The following is a 23,768-nucleotide window of genomic DNA, read 5'->3' on the forward strand; positions in this document are numbered from 1 at the left end:
CGGCCGCCATTACCCGCAACCACTCCCTCAAGGGCGGCGGGGCGGGGCGGGGGCGCGTGACGTCAAGGGGGCGCGCTGACGTCATGCGAGACGCGCTGACGTCAGCGAGGCGCTGCCGGAAGCGGAAGCGGAAGCGGCGCTGTAGTGCGGAAGCGGCGCTGTAGTGCGGAAGCGGTCGGCGGAGGGGCCGCGGTTTCGGTTGGGCTCGGGGCGGCTCCGGCCGGCGGCACCCCCTCGGCGCCCTCCCACCTCCCCCACCCCCCGCCCTCAGCGCCCCGCCATGGCGGGCACCACCGGCAACCTGCAGGTAGGGCCCTGAGGTAAAGGCCCGGCCCGGGCCGGGTGCCCGCCCGTCCGGGGAGGCCTTGGCCGCTCGGGCGGTGCCGGGCGGGTGTCAGCTGGGGCGCGGGGGGGAGGCGGTTTCAGTGTGTCTGGATACTGGCAAGAGTACGTGCACAGGAATGTCTGTTGAAAGCTCTTTTGAACGCCTTCACCTTGCTCCCTGACGTTAGCTAGCGTGCTCACAGTGGTTGTGTTACACATAGGAAGAGGAACGGACCGTATGTGAGGAAAGTACATGCGGGGCTATCAGAGATTAAGGTAGCGTTAGTGACCTCTGGCTTTTTTTAACTGGTCGTTTTTAAGCTTCCATGAGCTAGACGTTCAGACTGTCGTTTCTAATTGCCCTGAAGTGGTATAGGCCACGGCCAAGGAGCCAAGCGTGATAGAAGGTAATAAGCACTCGAGAGCAAAGGAATAACAGTGATATCAATAAATCCACAGGTCAGTGTATACAGCACGGTGGCTTAAATTACAGCCAGTTCTGTTTGAAACTAGTTCAGTAAACAAGGTAAAAATTCATCCCTAAATCCTCCTTAATAGAGCTCTTTTGGTGCTCATAATTTAGCTGTTTTCTGTCTAGTGGGCTCCTTTCCCCCTGCTCCCTCCTAGAGCAGTGATTAGAATTTCATAATTGGGTATCAAGAACCTAAATCCTTCAAGAGAAGCTAACCAAATCATCAGTCTTTGAGCTAACTCCCGGCTTGGGGTTGGAACAGTGATAGAGCTAGTTTCAGCACTCTATAATCGTGTACTTCCTATATAGACTCTGCTGTCAATAGGTTTTCCGATGTCATGACTCGTGGATGAAATCGTCTGTGACAAAAAAACATGAAATGTATTTCTAAACTTTTCCGTAATAAATGCAAGAGATTGGTGATTAAAACTGCATAGACAAACCAGTAATAGTTACTACGCAGAATATTAATCTTGTCACTTACTGCTTCTTTGTGTGCTGGTAAGTTTTGCTTATCACTGTTCATGAAAAGATGGAAATGTCCTGTACAGAGTGCCATCAAAGGCTTGCAATCAGTTGCCTTCAGCTTTTTGGGGTAAACGTTAAAGAGTAGAAAAGCTGCATATCAAAAATAAGTCAGAGCAACAGTTTAAAATCTCTCTGATTATGCAAAATGCTGTCAGACAGCACTTACTTTAATTATTTGTTTCTGTTACAGAAAGCAATAGACCTTGCTAGCAAGGCAGCACAGGAAGACAAAGCAGGCAACTATGAGGAAGCCTTCCGCTTGTACCAGCATGCTGTCCAGTATTTTCTTCACGTTATTAAATGTAAGTGCAATGTATTAGGTCATGAAGTAGAGTTTTATAGCCAAATTGCACAGAGTAATCTCTTATGGTGACATCAGTATTTCAAATCTGACTTTCATTATCAGTTGACACTTGCTAACTGTAGTTTGACTGAGGTCATGTGTTATTCAGCTTTTGCCTTCGCTACATTCTACTCCTTACTTGTAAGAAAACAGATTTTTTTTTTCTTTGAGTGTTTATTAGTGTTGGTTTTTTTTTTGAGAGGGACACAGGGTTTTGCTGTCTGCCCTCTGGGTTTCTGTTGTAGTGCCTCAGGCTGGCCACTGCAAATGAGGAAGTGCGACAGAAGTACAGGGATTCCTGTACTTCTGTTGTGCAGATAACCATATCATACGCAAGAACTCTTTGTAGTATCCACGGAGCACTTCTTGCTTTTTCACTCGTGCCACTTGCTTTCCTACATTTCTGCTGGCATCTTTGTTCCTTAATGTCTCTGTTACTCATCACCTTGACCAACAAAATGTATGGGATGGATTTTTACGTTCTCATTTTCCTTCGGTTCCCATACCCTCATAATTATTTTATGCTTTCTCTTTCACGGTTCTTTGTACCTTCTATCTCGTGTGCAGTGTTTGTATGCAAAGAGTGGATTCTCTTAATGTACAGCCATAAACAGAGCAGGTTAGGGTTGCTAGCCAGACATAAGTGCACTTACAGATCTCTGTAATTTGGGGGGGGGGGGGGAATTGAACCAAACAAAAAAGTCACTAAGGAATTGATAAAACACAAATTGACTTAGCTTAAATCGTATGGACTTTGACAGAGTATGACTTCGTGCTTTTCCAAAATTACATCGGCATTGTTAAACTGAGCATCTAAACCTAATATTTTAAATTTTGATTGCTGATTTAAAATACTATAATAATGACTAAGAGAACAGTGTGGCTGTTGAAGCACACCTGTCTTTTTCAGTTGTTTTATGTCATTTTTCTTTGGTGCGAACGACTTCTAAAATTAGCAGGCTATGGAAAGGTAAAGTGTTTCCAGACTAAAAAAAATCGCTCAGCACAAGCATCTTCTTGATGAGCTAGATTAGAAAATGAATTATTAAAACAATGGACAGTAGTTTGACAGGCTGACAGAAAAAACTTCCAGTGCCATTGTCCTTAATCCTGTTCAGTCGGGTTTTAAGCCAAAGCAATGTTCAGGTGTGTGTTTGATTTCTGGTGGATGATTACTCCTTCCTGTCACTCCTTCTTTCCATGGTACAGGAGAAAAATAAGTAGTTGAGGAACTTGGTTATGTGGTGAGCGCTGAGAGAGGTGTATGCATAAGACATAAAGATGACAGATCTAGCCTTGTTTTCTGATTGATGCACATGTGTTTGCTGTTAACATAACTTTGTTTCTCTTCAAACTCTTAGATGAAGCACAGGGCGATAAAGCAAAACAGAGCATTAGATTGAGATGTGCAGAATACTTGGACAGAGCAGAAAAACTGAAAGAATATCTGAAAAAGAAAGAAAAATCTGCACCAAAACCAGTTAAAGAGTCTGGTCCTACTGATGGAAAAGGGTATGTTTCGGGAAAAGGTAAAGCAAAATACTTCCTGAATTCAACTTATTCTAAAATTCAGCTTTTCACAGATCTTTTTCACTAGTGTTTTTGAAACGCTTCACGTGACTATTGATGTTGAAGTACAGTGGGCTAATAAAAGAAAAATAACATGAACAACATAAAATAACATGAACAACATAAAATAACATGAACAACATAAAATAACATGAACAACATAAAATAACATGAACAACATAAAATAACATGAATTAATATCACGGGCTTTTCTGTGCTTGCTTACTAAGATGATTGAATATTTGCATAGGAAATTCACTGACGAATGAAAGCTATTTCAGACTAACACATTCTTATCAGATTTAACAGTAGTGAGCCTGATGACGCAATTCTTCTGCATGTGAATACTTGCTAACTAGAAAATAAATGCAGACTGATGATTACTGTGGCCTGAGTTTTATCTGTCTCGCATGGTAAGAGGTGCAAAAGGCTCTGTTGTAGGGTGATGTTCCATAAGATGGCCTGAATCACTCCAGTGCCTTGCTGCTGCCTAGCCTCTCCACTGCTTTCCTTTTATTAGATCTGTGTTTCATTTTACGTATCAGAGAGCTGAATCAGACCTACTGAACAAGCAGAGCCTCCTTTGCATTTGCTGATGGCTCTATGGGGACGGGGGAGAGGAAGGGTTTCAGGAAGGTATCTCCAGGTGAGATTGCCCTTTTTCGCAGCGCTGAACAGCAAGTGTTGCTCAGTTGTCTCTTGAAACTTCATCTGACTTTCAGTCTCCTTCATTGTCTACTCATCAGTTTTATTTTTTGGAGCTGCGCTGCATTCTGCTGGTTTGTAATAGAAGGGATTGTTACTGTCACAGAGGCTGCATGACTCCATGACCTGCCCTCCCGTTGTTCTCTACCTAGTCTACTTTTTTCCTTCTGTAACTTCCTGTTCCCTTTATTCTGACAAGATGTGGGTGTAGAGTTTTTATAGTACTAGATGGAATTGACCAAGCCCAACTGCAGTTTCAGATAGGGGATAAGTGCCAACATCCACAGTTGAACCGTTTTGGTGCTTCCATGCTGTTCAGTACAAGGGCTTTTGTTTCCTAGAGGATGGCTCAAAGCATGTGAAGTGTGTTAAGTGGAGGAGGGATCAGACCTGGAAGAGGAAGTTGAAACAGTTAGGAGAGGGGATTAGAAAGAGTGTGGTGTGGAGAAGCAGAACTACAATGATGTAAACTTGTAGAGATCTGAAAGAGCCTAAAATCTTTAGGGTTTTTTTTTTTTCTCCTCAGAGTGCTGTCTTTCTGCTTTTTACTTTTTAATCTAAGAAGCAGTCTCTCAATGTATTTCAATATTTTTTTTCTTGTATCCAAGGAATGACAGTGATGGGGAAGGAGAGTCAGAGGATCCCGAGAAAAAGAAGCTACAGAATCAACTTCAAGGTAACTTTGAAGTCTCCCTTTCTTTAAATAGATGACTTTAGTCAAGTGAATTTCTAGATTACTGGCACATATATGTTATGGATTAACATATTGTAATTAAGTGGCTCAATTAGTATATACTGTTCACATACAAAAGTGTAGTCTTTATGGAGGTATGCATTTGTGTGCCATGAATATGTTGAAGTTCATCTCCCGTCCTCTGTGTTTCCTGTTTGAATTCTATCATTTATCAGGAAAGCATTTTTCCAAAGGGAACAGTTGCAAGGTTTCAGGTAGTTACTTGCTAAACTGTATCACTATTTTACTCTTGCGTGTTGGAGTATTATCGCCTAAGGTAACAGACATCATACAAATACGGGAAGCTTGCACTCGAGTTTAGAAGTCGAGAAGATGGGTTCTTGTTCTTGTAGTATTTCCTCACATTGCAGTGATAAGTGATACTCAGCTGAGTAACAGAATTGGGTTTTTGAACTCAAATGCTCTGTATGTTCAGTGATGCAACATATGGCAGCTAGCACAAGTTTTTTATACGCTAAAAAAAGTAGCTTTGCTTGATACTTACTACTTTTTAACTGTGAAGAATTGTTCAGAGCTTCCCTGACAGGTGATGGATACAAATCTGAAGAAACTTCATTGTAGAAAAGATCGAATGCATTTAACGGATTTCTCAGCTTGTATAATTTCGGGAGCTGTTGTATGACACTTTGAAACTGCAATGCTTTTTCTATTTCTTGACACCTTTATTTGATTTCATGTGTAGTTCTAAGGGACAATTTCCTGTATTTTAAAACAACAGAAAAATGACGAGCATTGGACTTTTACCCCTATCTCTCACTATAAACACTCTTTCTTCCCACATGAATCTGACCTTCAGTCTTCAAGAAACAGTGTCTCGCACCTAGCACTTCTTTAAGACTTTTCTATAAAATGGCAAGGTTCTTGCTTATTTGTTTTCATGCTTTGGAAATCTGAGATATGAGATCCTTGGTGTCTTTAAACTTAACGTAGGAGTCTCATACTCAGTGTATAAACTCTGGGCAGTCTTCACGTTACTCATCTTAGTTTGCTTCCCACAACAGCCACAGATATTTCCTGTATTTAATTTTACTGCCTTTTTACTCTTAACTGACTTTGCCTTATGGAACTTTCCCAAATCTATGTCTGTTTTCAAGGTTTTAATTATAGCAGCAACTTGACTTATTGTGGGAGAAGTGGCCACTGACATTCAGACTGGGTAGTAATTGTGGGTTTATTGTCATGTACTCGTGTTTAGAATTTTAAAGGCCTTTTGCACTCTATTGCTTAATATTCCAGCTATTCATTTACACCTACAAAATTAGGAAGCCTACGATGTCCAGTTCCTTTTGTGTCCTGGTGTGGGTAATCTCTTACACTGCGGTAATTTCAGTTATCACGGTATGTCTGGGGCAGATAACTGATACTTCAGCTTTGAAATAATTTGCTGTTCCTACCATTTCTACTAATTATTTTAGTTATGGAGCCCTTAGTCCTGTATACTTTAAGAAAAACTGAGATATAATTAACCTAGCAGAAGGATTTATTGTATTGAAAATGAGGGGTTGAATTTCAGTGTATACAGAGGAAGTTGATTGCAAACTTGTACTGTAGTGCTTTTAACACACTGAGCAACATGATGATGTTTTTTGGACTCCAAATTACATATTTGTTAACAACTGGAATTGTTAACAAAAATGTTCCTTTCAATCTCATGAAAAAGACGTGGGAAAGAAAAAATCTCAACAGAGATGCTGAAAAACTGAGCAAGTGTTATTTGCTTTATCTGTTAGCCATGTTTGGCTAACAGCAGTAAGTAACTTAGCAGTAAGTTTTCAGTTCTCTAAAAGGAAAAAAAAAAAAGAAAGCCTTAACAAAATCAATTTGCAGAGTTCTGAAGGCATAAGGTTAAGGTGTCAAGAAAATAACTGGTGAAAGCTAATTGTGAAATTACAGAAAACTGCTGGTATACAAATAGGGCAGCTGAAACTTCAGCGTATTTGAAAGCATTGGGTTGGTTGGCACTCGTTCAACTGGGAAGATTTTTCTTACCTTTTGGATTTGCCTTGACCAGGATTTCAAAATCTATTATTACATTACTAGTTCAGATTCAAGTTGTTCCGTCTAGCAGTAGTCGAGACAAAACATTGTTGAGATCAGACTAATTAATCTGAAGCCTGAAGAGGAGGCTAAATCACAGTTCAGTTGGCTAAAATCAAATTATAACTTGTTGATTGAGATAAGACTTGGTGATAAACTTAGAGAGAACGTGGCTAGACATGGAAGATACGTGGAGCCTGCTAAGCTGTAGAAAAAGTAAACTTTCTGATGCTTTCAGCCCTAGCTCTTAAAAGTCCTATGCAATGGATGTTCAGACTATTTATTGCACATCTAGGTAACCAACAAGTTACTTTATCTGCTAGAGGATCTTCTAAGTGCTGGGCTTACGCAACTACATTATTTCTTTCCTTGTTTACAATGAAACTTCGAATTTTTTGGAAAGTACAATGGTGGGCTTCAGTGAGAGATGCTGTCTCGGTACCCTTAGTGAAGATACTGCTCTGTGAATACTAAATGCCTTTTTTCTGGTCAGTTACAAACTAGCTTTGGGCACTGCAGAACTTCTGCTCACTCTTGAGTATTCTAGTTATCGATGTTTTACTCCAATAAACCAATGTGACAAACCTCTGTGAAATAGCGTCCATTTGACTAACACTATTTATTCTTTAAATCTACTTAGAAATGGTTTGATCTTGTTCGTTATGAACATGGGCATTTTTTTTTCAAATGGAAGCTGTGAAAAATGTGCATCGCTAATTTATATAATTTTTTCTTACAGGTGCTATTGTTATGGAGCGACCAAATGTAAAATGGAGTGATGTTGCAGGCCTTGAAGGTGCCAAAGAAGCTCTTAAAGAAGCAGTGATCTTGCCCATTAAATTTCCACACTTGTTCACAGGTCAGAATTACATCATTTATTTCTTATTCTAATGCTACTGTTGAAGTTGGGAGTGGCACTAGTATGAGAAGAACATTATACTGATGTATCAGAAACACCAGCTGAGCTCTTAGTGGTGTGACTGACAGGAGTTTCTTAGGTAGATACAGAAAACCTAATAAATTAGGGAGGATTCGTCAGAAAAATAGGTTTGTTTTTGATAGAGTTTTTTGACGAATGATGGTTTCTTTCTTGCAGGAAAGAGAACACCCTGGAGAGGGATTCTTCTGTTTGGACCACCAGGAACAGGAAAGTCTTATTTAGCAAAGGCTGTTGCAACAGAAGCAAACAACTCGACTTTCTTCTCAGTATCTTCCTCTGACCTGGTCTCGAAGTGGTTAGGAGAGAGCGAAAAGTAAGTTGGAGTTGCCAGAGGTCCAGAGAAATACTGGCAAGAAGAAATTAGTATTACAGAGCTAGATAAGACACTAAAGAAATTAAATTTGAGGGAAGGGTCATGTGTCTTGTTAAAACAAACTTCTGGTGTTTCTATGCTTTGTGCTGCAGTGTCAGTCAGGTAAAGATACCATCATGTGCTGCGTTTTGTGCCGCTGCAGCTGGACTGCTCCTCAGTGCTCAAGAGGGTTTTTAAAACTATTTCAGAAAGGTGTCAGGAGCACTATGGAGATCACCACCGCTTTCTGAACTCAGCTGTGATTGTGCACTGCATCAGTCTGAAATTTTGGGGGTACTTTTCATCTTGTCACCACCCCACTCACCTGTCTCAACAGCTTTGTGGTTAACACATGGTATTGCTTTGTCTGTATGGAGGTGATTTTTCTTCATTCTGATTTTAAAGAGAATCTGGAAGACAAAGTTAACACGAAGAAAGAAAACTTCATGGCTGCTCCTCACCTCCAAACCATTTTTGCAAGTGAGGAGCAGCCATGAAATTTTCTTTCCTCAACATAACTTCATTTGTTACTATGTGGCATGTGAACAAGACCAGGAAGCCTGAAGTGATATCCGTTGCAATCTAGAAGTGCAGGAATTTGTCCATCTAGCGTTCTCATGAGGATTTCATGATTGAGAGAGAGCTCTGGGTTTGCACAGAAAGGGCTTTTGTAAATTGATGAGAATACTTGTCAAAACCATGCTTTAATAGTTGTATGTGTCAAATGAGCAATGCAATTTCAAGTTGATAGGGTGAGGAAGAGAGGCCTTTAGTGTATGAACTGGATATTTTTTTCCCCTCTAAAAAAGATACAAACCTTAAGCTGCTTTTCTGTTGCAAAAGGAATAAAAAAATGGAGTCCAACTTGACATTTTTTCTGTTTGACATTTAAGTCAAAGTCAATATAAAGACTTTCAGTTTCTCTTCAGGCTGGGACTGTTGCCCAAAGTTATTAGTGTCAGTGATATGAAGAATTTTCCAGCGTGTTGCTATTTATTTTCCTTTGTAACTTATTATAATATGTTGGTAAGATTCATCTCGGGTTTTTTTTTGGCAAACTGACTTCTGTAATATTATTTAAAAAAAAAAAAAGAATGTACATATTTCTTAGAAAATCTCTAGAGGTAATCAGATTGAGTTGCAAATCTTAAATAAGACAAAGCCATGTTGGTTTGATTCTTTCTAAATTGGTGGGTTTATATAGTTAAATCTGTCTTGTAGAAGTGTAAAACTAAGCAGGGTTTGCCCGCAAAATCATGCACGGAGTACTCTGATGCTTCACCTCCCTTTATACTGTGGTATCTCCCTCCACGTAATGCAGAGTTGTTGGAGCTGGAAGAATGTTGTATCTTTGAGTAGCTTTATTAATACATTTTGTGGGGTCAGTTTTTTTTTTTGTTTTAGCTTTTTCTAAGCAAAGTAACTGTCGTAATCCTAAATTGTGTGTTTTTGATGGTGTTTACATTAAGATAACTGCAGCTGTTTCCTTTTTTAAGGTTAGTGAAAAACTTGTTCCAGCTTGCCAGAGAAAACAAACCTTCCATTATCTTCATTGATGAGATAGATTCACTATGTGGGTCAAGAAGTGAAAATGAAAGCGAGGCTGCTAGACGGATTAAAACAGAATTTCTGGTCCAGATGCAAGGTAAGTTTACTGGTTTTCAGAATCAAAGGAACTCAGGCGTGTATTTTAAGTACAGCTGGCATGAGAACACTAAAGAAATCTGCACTTCCACCCCATTAAATCTTGACAATGTTTTAAAACAGTCTTTGTTTCTCTTCTAAATGGTGAAATGATTTCTGCCCTCATAGGGGTTGGTGTCGACAATGAAGGAATATTGGTCTTAGGAGCAACAAACATACCCTGGGTTTTGGATTCTGCTATCAGGAGAAGGTATGATGGTGTTCTTTTATGGTGTGAAATTTGCAACTGTTGTGAAGGTTCAGCGCAAGGCTATTTGAGGCAGTAATCTCGTTAATGCTTGCAGACGTGGCTAATGTTCTCAGACACAACTGGACTGAGTCAATAGCCCCTTGCCACTTAAGAGGTGGATTGTTCACCCTTGTATTTACCCTGTAGTTTATTTCATATCTTGGTCAGCTAATTCTGCGTGGGCAAGCAGAAGACTATTCTGTGTATTTGCTGGTTGATTTCATGGTTGGCATGGGGGACAAGATATGAAACATGCTGCTCAGAAGGGCAAGAGGGGGCAAAGCTGCCCATTTCAGTTGTAGGGAGCTTTTGAATAGCTTGAGTAATTTCATGGAAATGTAATTTTATGTTACGCAGTACTACCAAGTTTTTGTACTGGTCACACACAACTTGTGTGATCTTTCAGAGTGTATTTTAACTGCTTTTCTTTAGTTGAAAAGCTTTTGTACATGTATCTGATGAGCTGGATCTTTCAGCTGCGGAGCAGCAGAGGATGAACACAGTTACATTACAAGTATGGTTATGTTGTGATGAGGACAGCTTGGACAGTGGCCATTTTTGTAGGCTAAAGGAACATTGCTTTTCTGTGACAGTGCCATTGACTCTTATCTATATACTTAATTCAAGCTGACTGTACTTTGGGAATTTAGACCAGGTGGCCTCCAGAGGTCGCTTCCATCCTGTATGGCTATAGTTTTATAGACAGATACAGAAATGGATGTGTTACCTAAAATTTCAGGTCATTCTTTGCAGTGTGAAAGAGTATCTAAGTTTTGTCTGTAAAACTCAAAGGAACTTGTACAACATGGCAGTAACACAATTAATTTTTCATGGCCTTGGCCCAGTTTGTCATGTGTAGCAAGTTAATTCTGTTCTACAGAATTGAGTTTCTCATTTTGTTGGTGGGAGGTAATCTCTACTGTGACAACAGATGCTGCTTCAAAGGAAGAACTGCAGATATCACCAGTTTCTACTTACAGCCCTGTTGAGAGTATGACTTCAAATTTGTTTCCAACTACAAAGTTCTCTTCTAAGTAGTTAGAAACCATAGAAAGTGGTTTCTTCAACATGTTATGAGGCAGTTCTTTCTCCAAGTGTGAACAGTGCTCAAATGTACTTCAACACTGAAGACTTTTTTTTCCTTCTGTTTTTTTCTTTTAAAACACAAGATCTGGTGGAGAGAACCTGGAGAAAATACAATCTAAAGAGATGATCTTTGTCCTGAAAATGAAATACTTGTTATAGAAAATGAAATACTTGTTATATTTTGGATGTTGGCTTATGGTGGCTACAGTATTATTTATGAGAACAGCTTGTTGAATATTTGCCTTAGATTTTTTTTAAACGGTTTATAATACAATATTAGAAAGAAGCAGTTTCACTTAGGAACAAACTATATACTGATTTGCATAAGCTTCTTTCCATTGTGCACCTGCATGAGCCAGTGTCTGTGGAGTGTTTTGTTTTTTCTTTTTGAAACCAGGTTTGAGAAGCGTATTTATATTCCTTTACCTGAACACCATGCCAGGGCTGCAATGTTCAAACTTCACCTTGGGTCAACTCCAAATCGCCTAACAGAATCAGATTATCGAGAGCTTGGAAAAAGAACTGAGGGCTATTCTGGTGCAGATATAAGCATCATTGTACGCGATGCACTGATGCAGCCTGTTAGAATAGTGCAATCAGCTACTCACTTTAAAAAAGTAAGTAAGAATCAAAAAACTTTCATGCTATTTTGACTTAAAATTATCTTGATCTGAAAATTTCTTAGAAGTAAACTGAGTTTGGTTTGGGTAATACTGAATGCTTATGAATGTTTATACACTGTCCTTTTTTTTTTTAAGAGAGTACATGGATATCACCTTTCATTTTTACACAAGTTCTGCCGTAAGTCTGATGCAGCTGGTTTCTAGGTACTTGTTCTGTGTAATCCAAGCTCTGACTCTTCACATCTCTAGCTATTGTTAAAAGCATTCAGTTTGAAGTTAACTTCAAATGGAGTGTTACGGAGGTGCTCTTTTTTTTTTTTTGTATCAAATTATTTGGTTCTTCATGTTTCTGTAGTGTTTGTGTTAGTAAATGTATTCCTCATCAATATGGAAACAGGTGAATTATAATTACGCACATTCTGCTTGCTTGGAATATCCTTCAAACTGAAAAATTAAGGTGACTGTTTTTACTGGAATCTTAACCTAATGTTACTTGTGACAAAAGTAAAGATGCAGGACAGCTGAGCAAGGTTCCATGCTGCCCAAACAATGAAACATCTTCTAGATGCTGGTGTAATGTGAAAGTTAGCTTATGCTTATTTAGCTGCTCTCTAAAGAGGCTGTTGAAGCTATAGATATGTTTGGCTTATCTTGCAGTGATGTCTACATATTATATGCAAACTTAAACATTTCTTCCAAATGTTTGGATCTCAAAAACTTCATCTGACTAACAACCCCCTGGAGTTCTTAAGACCAATCTAAATCCATTGAATCTGTGCAATATTTTCTTCTCCCCAGAGAATTTGCACGAGTGTTGCTTAAATTGTTTCTAAACTGTTATGCTTTCAGTGGAGGGAAAAAATGTGTTAAGGTTATCAGTGGTTATAAACAAAATTCCAAAAACATAAAAATGTATCAACTAAATAAGATGGTTTTTTGAACTTCTTTTTAAGAGACCCAAACTAAAAGTATTTTTGTTTACGCTTTTACTGCAAAGTTTCGTTTAACAGAAATTCATGTATTGCATTAAGGTATTCTGCAGAGGTTTTTGATTCTGTGAAGGGAAGTCATCATTTTGTTGCCCCTTAAAATGCCCCCTAGAATGTACTCTTTTAAGTGTTTTTTGAGGGTCTTTTCCTAGTTTTAAATACAAAGAACATTTTGAAAAAATATTTTGAAGCAGTAGCGCTGCCATAAATTGTATTTTTTTTTAAAAAAAAAAAGCAAATATTTTGATGTATCAGGGATTTTCTGGCTGATTCCTTCCTTTCAGTAGGGATGCCTAAAGTATTTATCCATTATTGACTTTAAATGACGATGACATTTCTGACCAATGGGTTGTTACCTTTTTAGCCTTTCACTGAAATTTGCAAGCATCCGAGGCATGTCTCAGACCACCGCAGTACAAGAAATAACCTCAATTGTCACAGTTTACAGAGCAACCCAAGGCAATCCTTACCTCTCACCTCTTTTGCTGGAAGAACTGCAGTACTTTGAGTGTTCTGACAAAAGTCAAGTTTATTCCACTTGTTTTGTTAGTACTTCAATTGGATACAGTTTCTTATTTTTATAAGAAAAATCTTGGCTTTATTAACTATTTGCATAGTAACAGACAACTTGTCCCAGCTAAACAGCACTTTGCTCAGTTTTCAGTAACTCATTGTAAACCATTGCTTGCTCCAAGTGATGATAACTGAGGTTTGTCAGTGTTTTGGAGGTTACAATCTGTGTTCAAAGCACTGTAGTTTAAAAGCAGATTGGAATGGCAAATCCAGTTCTCTGCAGTTAAAACCAGCTGGTTAGTGTGTTGTCTTTCAGTCTTTGCATGTGTTCTGAGTTCCTGTGGATGTGTGATGCTTCAGATAATGATGAAAGAAAATAGAACTGTGGGTCCTAGATATGCACTGCAGAAAGGGAAGAGACTCCTGGTGCAGCTTCTGGGGGTCTGTCCGTACATCTGGAAAAGAGGCTGGTTGCAGTTCTCCCACTAGATGGCCCTATTTTCTATCGAGTGCTGTCAGAAAAGGTGCACAGAGCTTTGTAGTGCAGTAAGTAAAAGTTTAAAAAGGCATCGCTGGCTGCCTGACTTGGGGAGCACTCAGGGACAACTACTGGAGAAGTATTTAGAAAGCTGTTAACCAGTGATGAATGGACTCCCAAAGTGACCAGGGACTAGGAAGAGTCGTTTTTTCCAAATAGTATTGCTGGCATGTTAGCTTTCTACAGACATTCCTGCCTTAAGAGAAGGAGGCTTGTAGGATTTGATGTGATGTGAATTTAAGTATCTGGCTGCAGCTGTGTGTTTTCAAAGTGAATGATGCCAGTACTTCTATGCAATTCCTCTTTTGCTGGACATGATATCCCTATGGGTAGGGCATCTACATAAAATCAGGGAGTGTTTTTGCTCTAAAGATGATGTTCAGCTTCAATTTCTTGACTTTAAAAAACAAACTCCTATAAAACTGAGTGGTAAAGGGTTTTCGTTCTGTTTTGTTTCTCTTTTTTAGGTAAAAGGACCATCAGTGTCTAATCCAAATATCATGGTAGATTTGTTCACCCCTTGCTCTCCAGGTGATCCTGAAGCTGAAGAAATGACATGGATGGATGTTCCAGGTGATAAATTACTGGAGCCACAAGTTTCCATGGTAGGTATTTTTTTTTTTTGTGGCATTTCTTTCTTGATTTGTGAAACTCAGAGACGACTTTAAAGGCTTTTTCGAAGAGGTATGCAAGGCAATTGGGTGAGCTGTTTGTTTTCAGACATGCTGGACATAACAGATAATACGTGAATCCTGATGTACAGCATGCTTGTGAACATGCCAGTTCTCCATCCCGGATAAGCATTTTTTTCTTATTGTTCTTGTTTGGTGCCATGCAGCTGCAGTCCATTTATCCACAGGCAGCATCTGAATCTTCCACTACTCTTTCATTTCTCTTATTCATTTGAAACCTTCAAAATCCCTGCCCTGTGATATGTTACCTTCCCATTGTTCTATAGCATTAAGGAGAGAGAAGAGTGGGAAACTATATTCAGTGTAAATTGGGAATGATGTGCTGTAAGTAAATATTGTCCGCAACATAAAGGCAAGTATATCCAATAAAATGTAGAAAGCTGATGGATGTAATGGTAGTTCTGGTTAAACTTCATCAAAGGTGATGCAGCTAGCTTTCAATACCTTTCAGCTGTTTTTCTGTTTATGTTAAAATACATGGTTTGGTCTAAGGAATAAAATATCTTATTCAAGACACATTGGAATTTTAGTTCACTGTGAATACATGAATAAAATTCCTGGGCACTTGTTCTATATTTCACCCTGAAGATTCAGAATTTAAGGGCATTGAGGAAAGGACTTGATATCGAATTTGTGCTGATGTCAGTTCTAATGTACAAATATTCTTGTAATTAATGAAGGAAGAGTGTGTTGCATGAGCATCACAAACCTCTAAAACAGTATGTACTGCTTTGTAAATATAAATAATATATGGGAAGAGTTATCTGTGTGAGAAGAGTTATCTCTGTATATTTGCATACTAAGGAAGCACAAAAAGATGTGTGCAAGTGCAGGCCTGCCCTAAAACTTCTGCCTGTGTAGTCTAAGTGGATTTTTCATCTGTCTCTCCTGGAATTAAATACAATAATTCCTTGAGTGCTACTAATGGAACTTAGGCTCTAATGTGCTACAGTTGCATAGGAGCTTGTTTCAGTGCCCAAAAGCAGTTATTGCCCTTAAAAATAAATAAATAAATCAGGCTTTAATCTTTTCTGTGCAGGGTATCTGTAGTATGATGAGACAAATTTCAAGTCTGGAAAGTCATGATGTTGACTTTCATCTTTACCAATGATTTTATAGTAGTATGAGCATCTAGTCTTTTCAGTTGCCTTTGGCCAGGACTTGATTAGTTTTCTTGTACTTTTTATTCATGGGTTTTTGACCATGATGGACTATGAAGAATACATGGGAACATTTGATTATTTTCAACTTTAAACTGTTGTACTTGAAAAGTAGATTTAAAAAAAAAAAAAAGATAGGAAGTTCAGTTTGTTCCAGTAAGCAGTGATGAATAACACTTCAATGGATGCTGAATGGATGAGAGGCTAAAACCTAAACCTGAGATTGTGGTTTTGTTCTTGAAAAACTCACTGCTAATTGTCTGTCTTCATAGAAATAAAATTTGGCCTGTGTGCAGAAATGTTTGGGGTTACTTGAAGTTTTGCTTAAATAGGAGTTCCTATGGTCATCTTGTTTTAAAAGGCTTTCTAAAGCGTGTTTTTTTGGCAACAATGCTGTTAGCAGTGGTGCTATGCTTGTTTCTCAATACATTTGTTTTCTTTTTTTCTGACAGAACGATATGCTTAGGTCGCTAGCTAGCACAAAACCAACAGTTAATGAACAGGACCTGGAGAAGTTAAAGAAGTTTACAGAAGATTTTGGTCAGGAAGGCTAAACCAAAGATGTATGTGGAACATTAGAACTATTTTTGCTTTCTTAAGTATTCCTGTCTTTACTGATGGCACTACAAATAAATGCCAATAAAATCACTCCTTTCTTACTTCGCAGAAGGAATAGAAGATCTCTGCAAAGACCCTTAAGCTTTTGTATTGTATTGTCTTCCTCAGATGTCTATTAAATGTATTCTATTGAAAAATAATACTGAAAAGACAACTTCAGGGTGAGGCAGCAAAGTGATGTGGTAACTCGTATTAAGCATTAGAAAATTTTAAATGATTAGTTCGATTTTAGGTATTATATTCACCCTGGGTACAAGTGAGGTTTGAACTCCCAGGAGGCTCAAAAAACCCTTTTTTGAGGGGTAGAAGAGAATCTATTTGTCATGTGTTTTCAGTATCAGTCAATCAGCCTACATGTTAATTGCTCTCATTTCATTTAGAAAAATGCAACAGAATTTGCTAATCAAGCATACTGCAAGTGTGGGTTTGCTATTAATGTAAGAAAGAAAACGTTGTGAAGATAAGTCTCTATGGGCCAGTACTCTGTTTAAATACTGATAGACCTGGTGTTTGGCTTTTTCTGCTACGCTGTGTTAAAATTTTGCCTTAAACAGCTTTTGCTTTTAACTCTTTAATAGCTGATACACACCTCACTATGCAATTTAGCAAATATTTGTTAAATGCAAGTATCTTGAAAGGTTTTGGTTTTTTTTGCTGGCTCTTTTTTTTAAATAGTTTTGCTTTCTGCAAGAGTGTGACTGAAGTTACACAAAGTGTGAGTGGGATTCCATATGTTAAGGCTGGCAAGGTGTAAGTCACCTCTGAAGAATGTAAGGGAGGTATTTTGGGAAATAGCATACATTCATGTGATTTAGCCACAGACTTTGCAGTGATAAATTACTCAGAACCCTATTGATCATTATTGCATGTAGGTTACATCAATTTAGTTCTTAAACTTTGAGAAAAAGCTGGCACTTTAGTATAGAAGTAGCACTTCCATTGTAGTTCTTCAAAAAAAAAAATCAAAACGAGATGTGCCTGAATGTAACTTACAACACTACAGTGTCAGCATGGAGTTTGTGCCTTGTAAGTTTGCACTGGCTGTAGATACGAAACGTCATTAGGATGCCTAGAATACTCTGTCCCACTAACATTGTACAACTCTGTCCTGCATAAGCTTTGTTGAACTTGCATTAAAAGAAATTTGCACATTGTGTTTGTATGTTATATGTACATACACACATACGTGATTGTCTTTGGGTTTTGGTTTCCTTTGGGTTTTGGTTTCCTTTGTGTCCATATTTTGTGTACTTTATAAATCATAGGACTGATGAAATTTGCTGTAATTCATTTAAGTAAAATGTACAACATCAACTGTGTTCTGTGAGTATTTCTTCAATGTTATTTCCAAGAATTCACAGCTTTTTTTTAGACTTTGATTTCTGTTTAATGGCTAACCAAAATATTTAGTTACAAATTCTTTCATCTGTGAGGTGCTGAGCTTTTGTTTACTAACATGATGAAACATTCTTTCCAAAATCAGTCAGTTACACACAGCTTTACCTTTGTCTTACATTGGAATGTGTAAATGTGAATCAGTGGACTGCACATCTTTTTGTGGACCTTTGAGTAAGATGGGGGGAAATTCCAGTGTAGATGCAAGCAACTGTGGTTAGTAAACATAATCCTGGTTGCAATAGGATTGCTTCTTTTCTTGGTTGCCTCTCGTGTACACTTTAGAAGTGAACCACAGGCTAGCAGGGCTCTTACCTAGAGGTCTGAAGCTACTATCCGAGGTACTTGTCTCCTGACCTTTTTAAAATGAGAGTCTTCACTGAAATCTTAAAATTCTCAGGAACTGTGTTTTGTTGTAGGCTGATTTGTCCTATGGGTTTCTGTAAACCTAACTGTGTAATCTTTTATCTTTAATGTAGAAAAGTATACTGTATGTTTTAAACTTACACCTTGCTGCTTGCTCAGTTGTGGGATGACATCTGTAACAGAAGCATTAATGTTTGATGGTTAAAGTTGTTTTTAAAAATATATTCTAAATAAACACTGCTGCTTAGAACTGCAGCTCCAAGGACAACTTTGGTTTTGCTGTTTTTGTGAAATGGGAATAAGTTAATTTAGCTAGGAATCTGTGATAATATATTATCCCAGAATACATAATAGCTAAGTGGAAAGGAAAAAAAACACTTTAAATTTTCAGTGTTATTCTAAAATGCACTAAACAGTGTTACTCAGTTTGTAGTTGATGAGAGGCTATATTTGCTCTACATAACAAAACCTCTGTAAGTTCTGGATAAATCACTTGTAAACTTTTCGTAACATCTGCTGTGACTCATCTTTGACAAAGCTTACATTTTTTTCTAACTTTTGGTGCTACTGTTAACTCCAACTAATATGAAAAATTATTTTCCTGCAGGTAAAATAATTCTTAAATCAGTTGCATATATGCTTGTTTTGTTCTTCACATTGACATTAAACTCTGGATTTTCTGTCACTCCTGGTATACGTACCATTACATGTGCTTGTGTTGCCTGACTGACCTCCAACTCCAGAGTCCTGTTTCTTCCCTGATTTAACCATTGGCTTTGTCTTAAAAATTATAAGGTTTCATTTTCAAGTTTTTGTTTTTTTGTTTTCTATTTTATCTGCTGGTCTTCTGACTTGCTTTGGTTGCCTTTTGTTTTAATTAGTGGAGCAGAACATGTGTAGTCCAGGCAGATACTCGAATCAGCTGTTGTTCATGCTCCTATCAGGTGAGCCTGATCGTAGTTTGCACTTCTTGTCAACTGAAGCAAAGAAGCTGTTAGAATATTCACTGTTCAGCCATTTTTGATCTACTTTTTGTGTTTTAGACTTCTAATGATGATGTATTGGTATTTTTATGTTTTTTGTAATGTTATTTCTGAGGATTATCTTAACAGGAAGCTTTCTAATGGACCTGATTAATTAAAATATGCAGGAACGCCTTTATTTTGCTGCATACTCTCCTTCCTCCAGAATGACGAGCTTGTTTCATGTTTGGCTTCCATACATGTTTTTTGTCTTAACCAGATTCATCCTAGTAATCATGGTTGACTTAAAGCCATTCCCACAACTTACATAAACTATTGCAAGAGCTTGATGTACTGTTTGCTTCCTAGTGCACTGCTTTTCTATCGGATACGTGATTATTATCAAAATGTTATTCCTTTCGTTCTTGAGCAGGTAGCCTGCTGTAGCTCTCGTGGCCTAGTTCCTGTGCTTTCACCTATTTTTTTCAAAATATCCTTTTAACAATATTTCAATCTAGTGATTTTTTTTTATTACACAAATCCTCTGTCGTCATAATTAGCTGTGTAAAAACTTTTAATTGTTCCTGTTCATCCTCTGGCACGTATGTACTGACAGCCCAGGTATTAGATTAGCTTGTCCTGTTATTTGTCTTTTGGTCCCTGCGACCTAATTACAATTCTGCATCCCTACCTACACACTACTCACACGCACCCTTCTGATAAGTAACTTTTTGACTATGTCACAGTTCTGAGCGTTTTCGGTTCGTTCCCACTTTTTCATTCTTTATCCTACTTTAGAGGCTCCAGCTTGATGAATGGATGCTGACGGACGCTTCTTCCCTTCCCCAGAGGAACCCCACCACCTCTACTCAACGTGTGAGGGAGCCAACATCCATCTGTTGGCACCATCTGTGCACGGTACCTGCCACGTACACAATCTGCTACATTCTTTTGCAGAAACACTTGACGTTTTAAGGATGATTTCTTTGGATGCGTCAGGCACTGAGAAAACAAACTACGCCATCCTACCTGCATTAAAGCAGGAGCTAAGTTCTCTCGTAAGAGTCCAAATAAGTTTAGGTCGTGTTTTGAGCCGCCTCCAGGAAATAAGTCACCGGCACTTGAGCATTAGCCTGATGTTGATAATGAAGCCAGGGTTTTCTTTCCTGTTTGGTGACCTATTACCAGGCACTGTGCCATGAATTGGCGAGACTCGCTTTTGCTTGCCCTCCCTCCTCCTCTGCTGCCTCAGCTAATTTAAATCTAAGCTATTCAAGGCAGGGACTTTGCTTTCAAACATGCTCAGTGTCACATGTGGTCTGTAAACTATAAACAGTAATTTCCTCTGACTCATACTGTTGTAGGCAGATGAGTGTCTACAGGTAATTTGCTACAAAAATCTGGGCTGGAGCAGTTGCCTTTTACTACTATTCTACCAAGGTGTCTGCAAGAACTGTAGCAATAACGAGTCAACTAAACGAGGGACTGAGAAAGTTGCTATAAATATCACCATTTCACACAGGAACTATAAAGGCCAAGTGAACATGGTTACAGCTGTGACTTAGGCTCTGGAAGAGTCAAGTGGATTGTTTGCCCACTAGAAAGCTAGGAAAAAGTGAAAATTTAAACTTTACAAATGATCGTTTCCCGTCTCTCCCACTGCTTAAAGGCTGGAGCATGGACTGTAGCCAGGAAATTCCTACCTGTCAAGGCTTTTTTTTTTAAGGTTAGAGGTTAGAAAAGCTGGAAAACAACCTGGCTGTGTTTTCCAAATGGGCCACTTACAATGCCAGATACAATGGCCTGCCTGAGCCTGAGCTCGGTTGGAATTCTGATGTTTTAATGAATTAATCACAGCCATGAATTGTGTGCAACCAAACTGCAAAGTGACAACTCTTCCCTTTCTACACCTGCTCTCGTTTTGGTGTTGATTTTTCTATTCAGATCCAGCCTTGCTCTGCTGCTGTAATTAAGAAATGTTTTGTTTCACCTGCCTGAAAACCTCCTGCCAAAGGTGCACGTGTCAGCTGCCAGTACAGAGACAAGCAGGTGGCCTGATGGCAAAACTTGTGTAGCTGCAGAACAGCTACAGGTGTAGGTGCTGCAAAGCTTTCTTCATCCAGCATTGCTAGCACTGAGAGGTGCATGGTCGTCTGAGGTTTAGATCGGCTCAGTCCAGCCAGGAGCTACCTTCTTGGAGCTTCTATGCTGGTTTTGGACAGATGATGTGGTACTTCCTGGGCAGTCGTGAAGGGGGAAATGTGCCTGTGGAGAAGTGCACAGGGTGACAGATGCTGGTCTGTGCTGCAGCTCTCCCGCAGCCAGCACAGAGGGAAAATGACCAGTGAACGACCACCGCAACTGCTGTTCTGCACTACACTACAATGGGTTTTCTGGTTCTTTTTGCCTGGGGTGTCAGCTGTGAAAAGTGTTCTGCAAGCTTTACAGGTATCAGGCTCGTTCTCTTGGGTCTGCATCTAAAGCATGCTCATTTCTTTGCAGCAGGTACTAGAAATGGGCGATGCCTCTTAGAAGAAGAGAGAGGTTTTGATCAGGATTTTCCTTTGATCTGAAGTTAATTGACAATCTGTGCCTGCCCTTTTCCTGTTGCTTTTGAGTTTTCTCCACCCCCTCTCTTCTTTTGCCCAAGCAGTTCCCTCAGTTCCTTTTTGTTTTTTTCGTTCAACTTATTCAGTCCTTCACGCATTTTTCTCTCAAATGGAAGATAAAGAGCAGTTTCCTTTTAAAAATCCTATTTCAAAGCATGTTCCTATATTTCTTCAACTTTTCTACCAAAGCAAGCTTATATGTAGCAGAACAAAAGCTGATGTTCTCCATGATTCTTCCCTTTTTCCATTCAAAGCTACAAGGAAAATCCATACACGCTGGGCTTTTACTGGCTGGTATTAGGATGGCAATGATCTGTGTCATTAGGGGATGGAAACAGACTTGGAGAAGTGCAAGCAGCTCTGAAGTACTTTGTGGCAATCGCGAGAAGAGCTTGCAGGTGGAGGTTTCCTTGCATTCAGTGAGCTGTTTTATACTTGTTTCTTGGGTTAGAGGAGAAGTGAGCAAAGTACAAGAGATCTTCTGAGTTTCCATTGCATAACAGCAGCTTCTGTGCAGCAGATGCCAAAGATAATGGATCAGGGACTGATAACAAGGGCACGTGTTGTGTAATTTTATCCAAGAAACAAACACCAGTCTCTTGCCAGTGCTGTGTATGTCAAGTGCATTACCTGGAACTGGAAACAGACCTAATTCGTGTCAAAAGATTGAGCAAACCAAGTTCTCTGAATTGCTTTGAAGAGAACCTGGCGTGAACCCGAAGGAAGTAACTTCAGTTCTTCTAGTTTTTGTTTTGTTTTTTTAAGAGTGCAGCTACAAAGCAAAGGCAATGGGAGAGTATATAAAGTTTTACCACATGGTGCTATGGGGGCAGCCAAGCAGCTCTAGAAATGGACAATGTTGTCAACCAGAGGTAAAAAGATCTCCAGAGCAACGCAGTAGCTTTACAAGCACTGAAACTACCTGAGAACATCGCTTACAAAAGTTAAGTTTAAAAGAAACCAGAGGCTTGCCAGGACTGCAAATCATTAACTCGTTCTTTTGCAATAAGATTCAGTCACATGCACATAATAGAAATGGCTGGACTGAATGGCTTGGGGTAGCATAACTGGTAGCTTAAGCCAGAACTAGATCAAACTCATGAAGTTTGGGACCTGTCAATCTTCAAAGATTACCTCTGTGGTACCTTTAGCAGAGGTTTGGGTGGGAGCAACTTCAAAACCAAATTGCTGAGCAGGAATCAGGTAGAAAGAAAGTACCCGGCCATAAGCTGCTGGGTGTATAATTACAAAAATGCTCCATCTGGCTAAAATGTGAAAGTATTCATGAGAATGTACATCCAGCCAGGTAATAATGATGCTAATGGGTGAGAGGCTGCCTCTGAAGAAAAGCAAAATACGATGCAGATAGTGCTGAAGCAATGTGATTAGCTTCAGTCATAATTCCTGAATGATGTAACTGAGAACAGACAGGAAAGGCCTTCTCCCTTGGCTGTGTATTCAAGATTAACAATCTGAAAACCTAAAAGCATAGTGATCAAGGATCTTGTTTCTCCAGATACTAAATTCTGTGTTAAAGCTCTGCCATGGTACTACAAGAAGAGCGTACAGCTGCTAGCTGCTTGTCACAGCAGCGGTGGATTTCCTGGAGAGGCAGGCAGGGAGTAAGGAGAGGAAACCCTGGTAATCTTTATGTTGCTGTTCTCATGGAAAAAAAATAAAAATAAAAATTATTACCCATATGCACCACAGTATTATAAAACAAGGGGATGAGGGGCTCCCTAGGTCTGTAAGACTCTCCCTTTCCTCTTGTTACCCAGCTAACCTGATGTCAGACAGAAGGGAGGTAGGTGCCACCCCACAGTAAGCTCAGCACTGGCAGCATCTCCTCTCGCACCCTCCTGAAGCCCAGGGAGCCCTGTTAAAGCACTTCTCTGCTCCCTCGGGATGGCAGGTCCTTGCCTTGTGCACTCAGCAGCTCTTTTCTTCCCTGGTGCACCTGGGAAAGGGGGCAGCTGCTAACAGGATGGGGAACTGTGAGGGGGGACCGGGGCTGTGGCATCTGATCCTATGGGCAAAGCAGGAAAGGCTGTGCTGCAGCACTGAGAGGTGGAAGGTTGCAGGGGGAAGGCATGGAAAGCCAGAGAGTGACATATATCACATCTTAAAATGTTGTAAGAACGGCTCTACATCCCCATTTTAGGATGAAGACCTGCAAAACACAAAGAGCAAGCTTTCTGGAATAAAGACTGGAGCATGCCTGCTATTAGAAGAAAATCGCTTTTTTGTTAGGAACGAAAAC

At 39.3% G+C, this 23,768-nt stretch overlaps 1 protein-coding gene and 1 long non-coding RNA gene across 2 annotated transcripts in view; one reads left to right on the forward strand and one right to left on the reverse strand.

Moving 5' to 3' along the window:
* On the forward strand, positions 1-18,205 carry VPS4B (vacuolar protein sorting 4 homolog B). Its single transcript, XM_083827488.1, has 11 exons — positions 1-307; positions 1,515-1,626; positions 3,029-3,179; positions 4,550-4,617; positions 7,472-7,591; positions 7,829-7,985; positions 9,521-9,669; positions 9,837-9,918; positions 11,441-11,660; positions 14,174-14,311; positions 16,011-18,205. Exons 1-11 carry the CDS (start codon positions 281-283, stop codon positions 16,110-16,112), a joined length of 1,326 nt encoding a protein of 441 aa, XP_083683614.1. The 5' UTR covers positions 1-280; the 3' UTR covers positions 16,113-18,205.
* The window catches only part of LOC310895822, an 11,444-nt gene continuing 4,487 nt past the window's right edge, over positions 16,812-23,768 (reverse strand). The window contains exon 2 of the long non-coding RNA XR_014580982.1: positions 16,812-23,678. This is a non-coding gene — a long non-coding RNA (uncharacterized lncRNA). The remainder of the gene's footprint in view (positions 23,679-23,768) is intronic.

Source organism: Anser anser, assembly GCF_964211835.1.
Source record: "Anser anser genome assembly, chromosome: 2".
NCBI lineage: Eukaryota > Metazoa > Chordata > Aves > Anseriformes > Anatidae > Anser > Anser anser.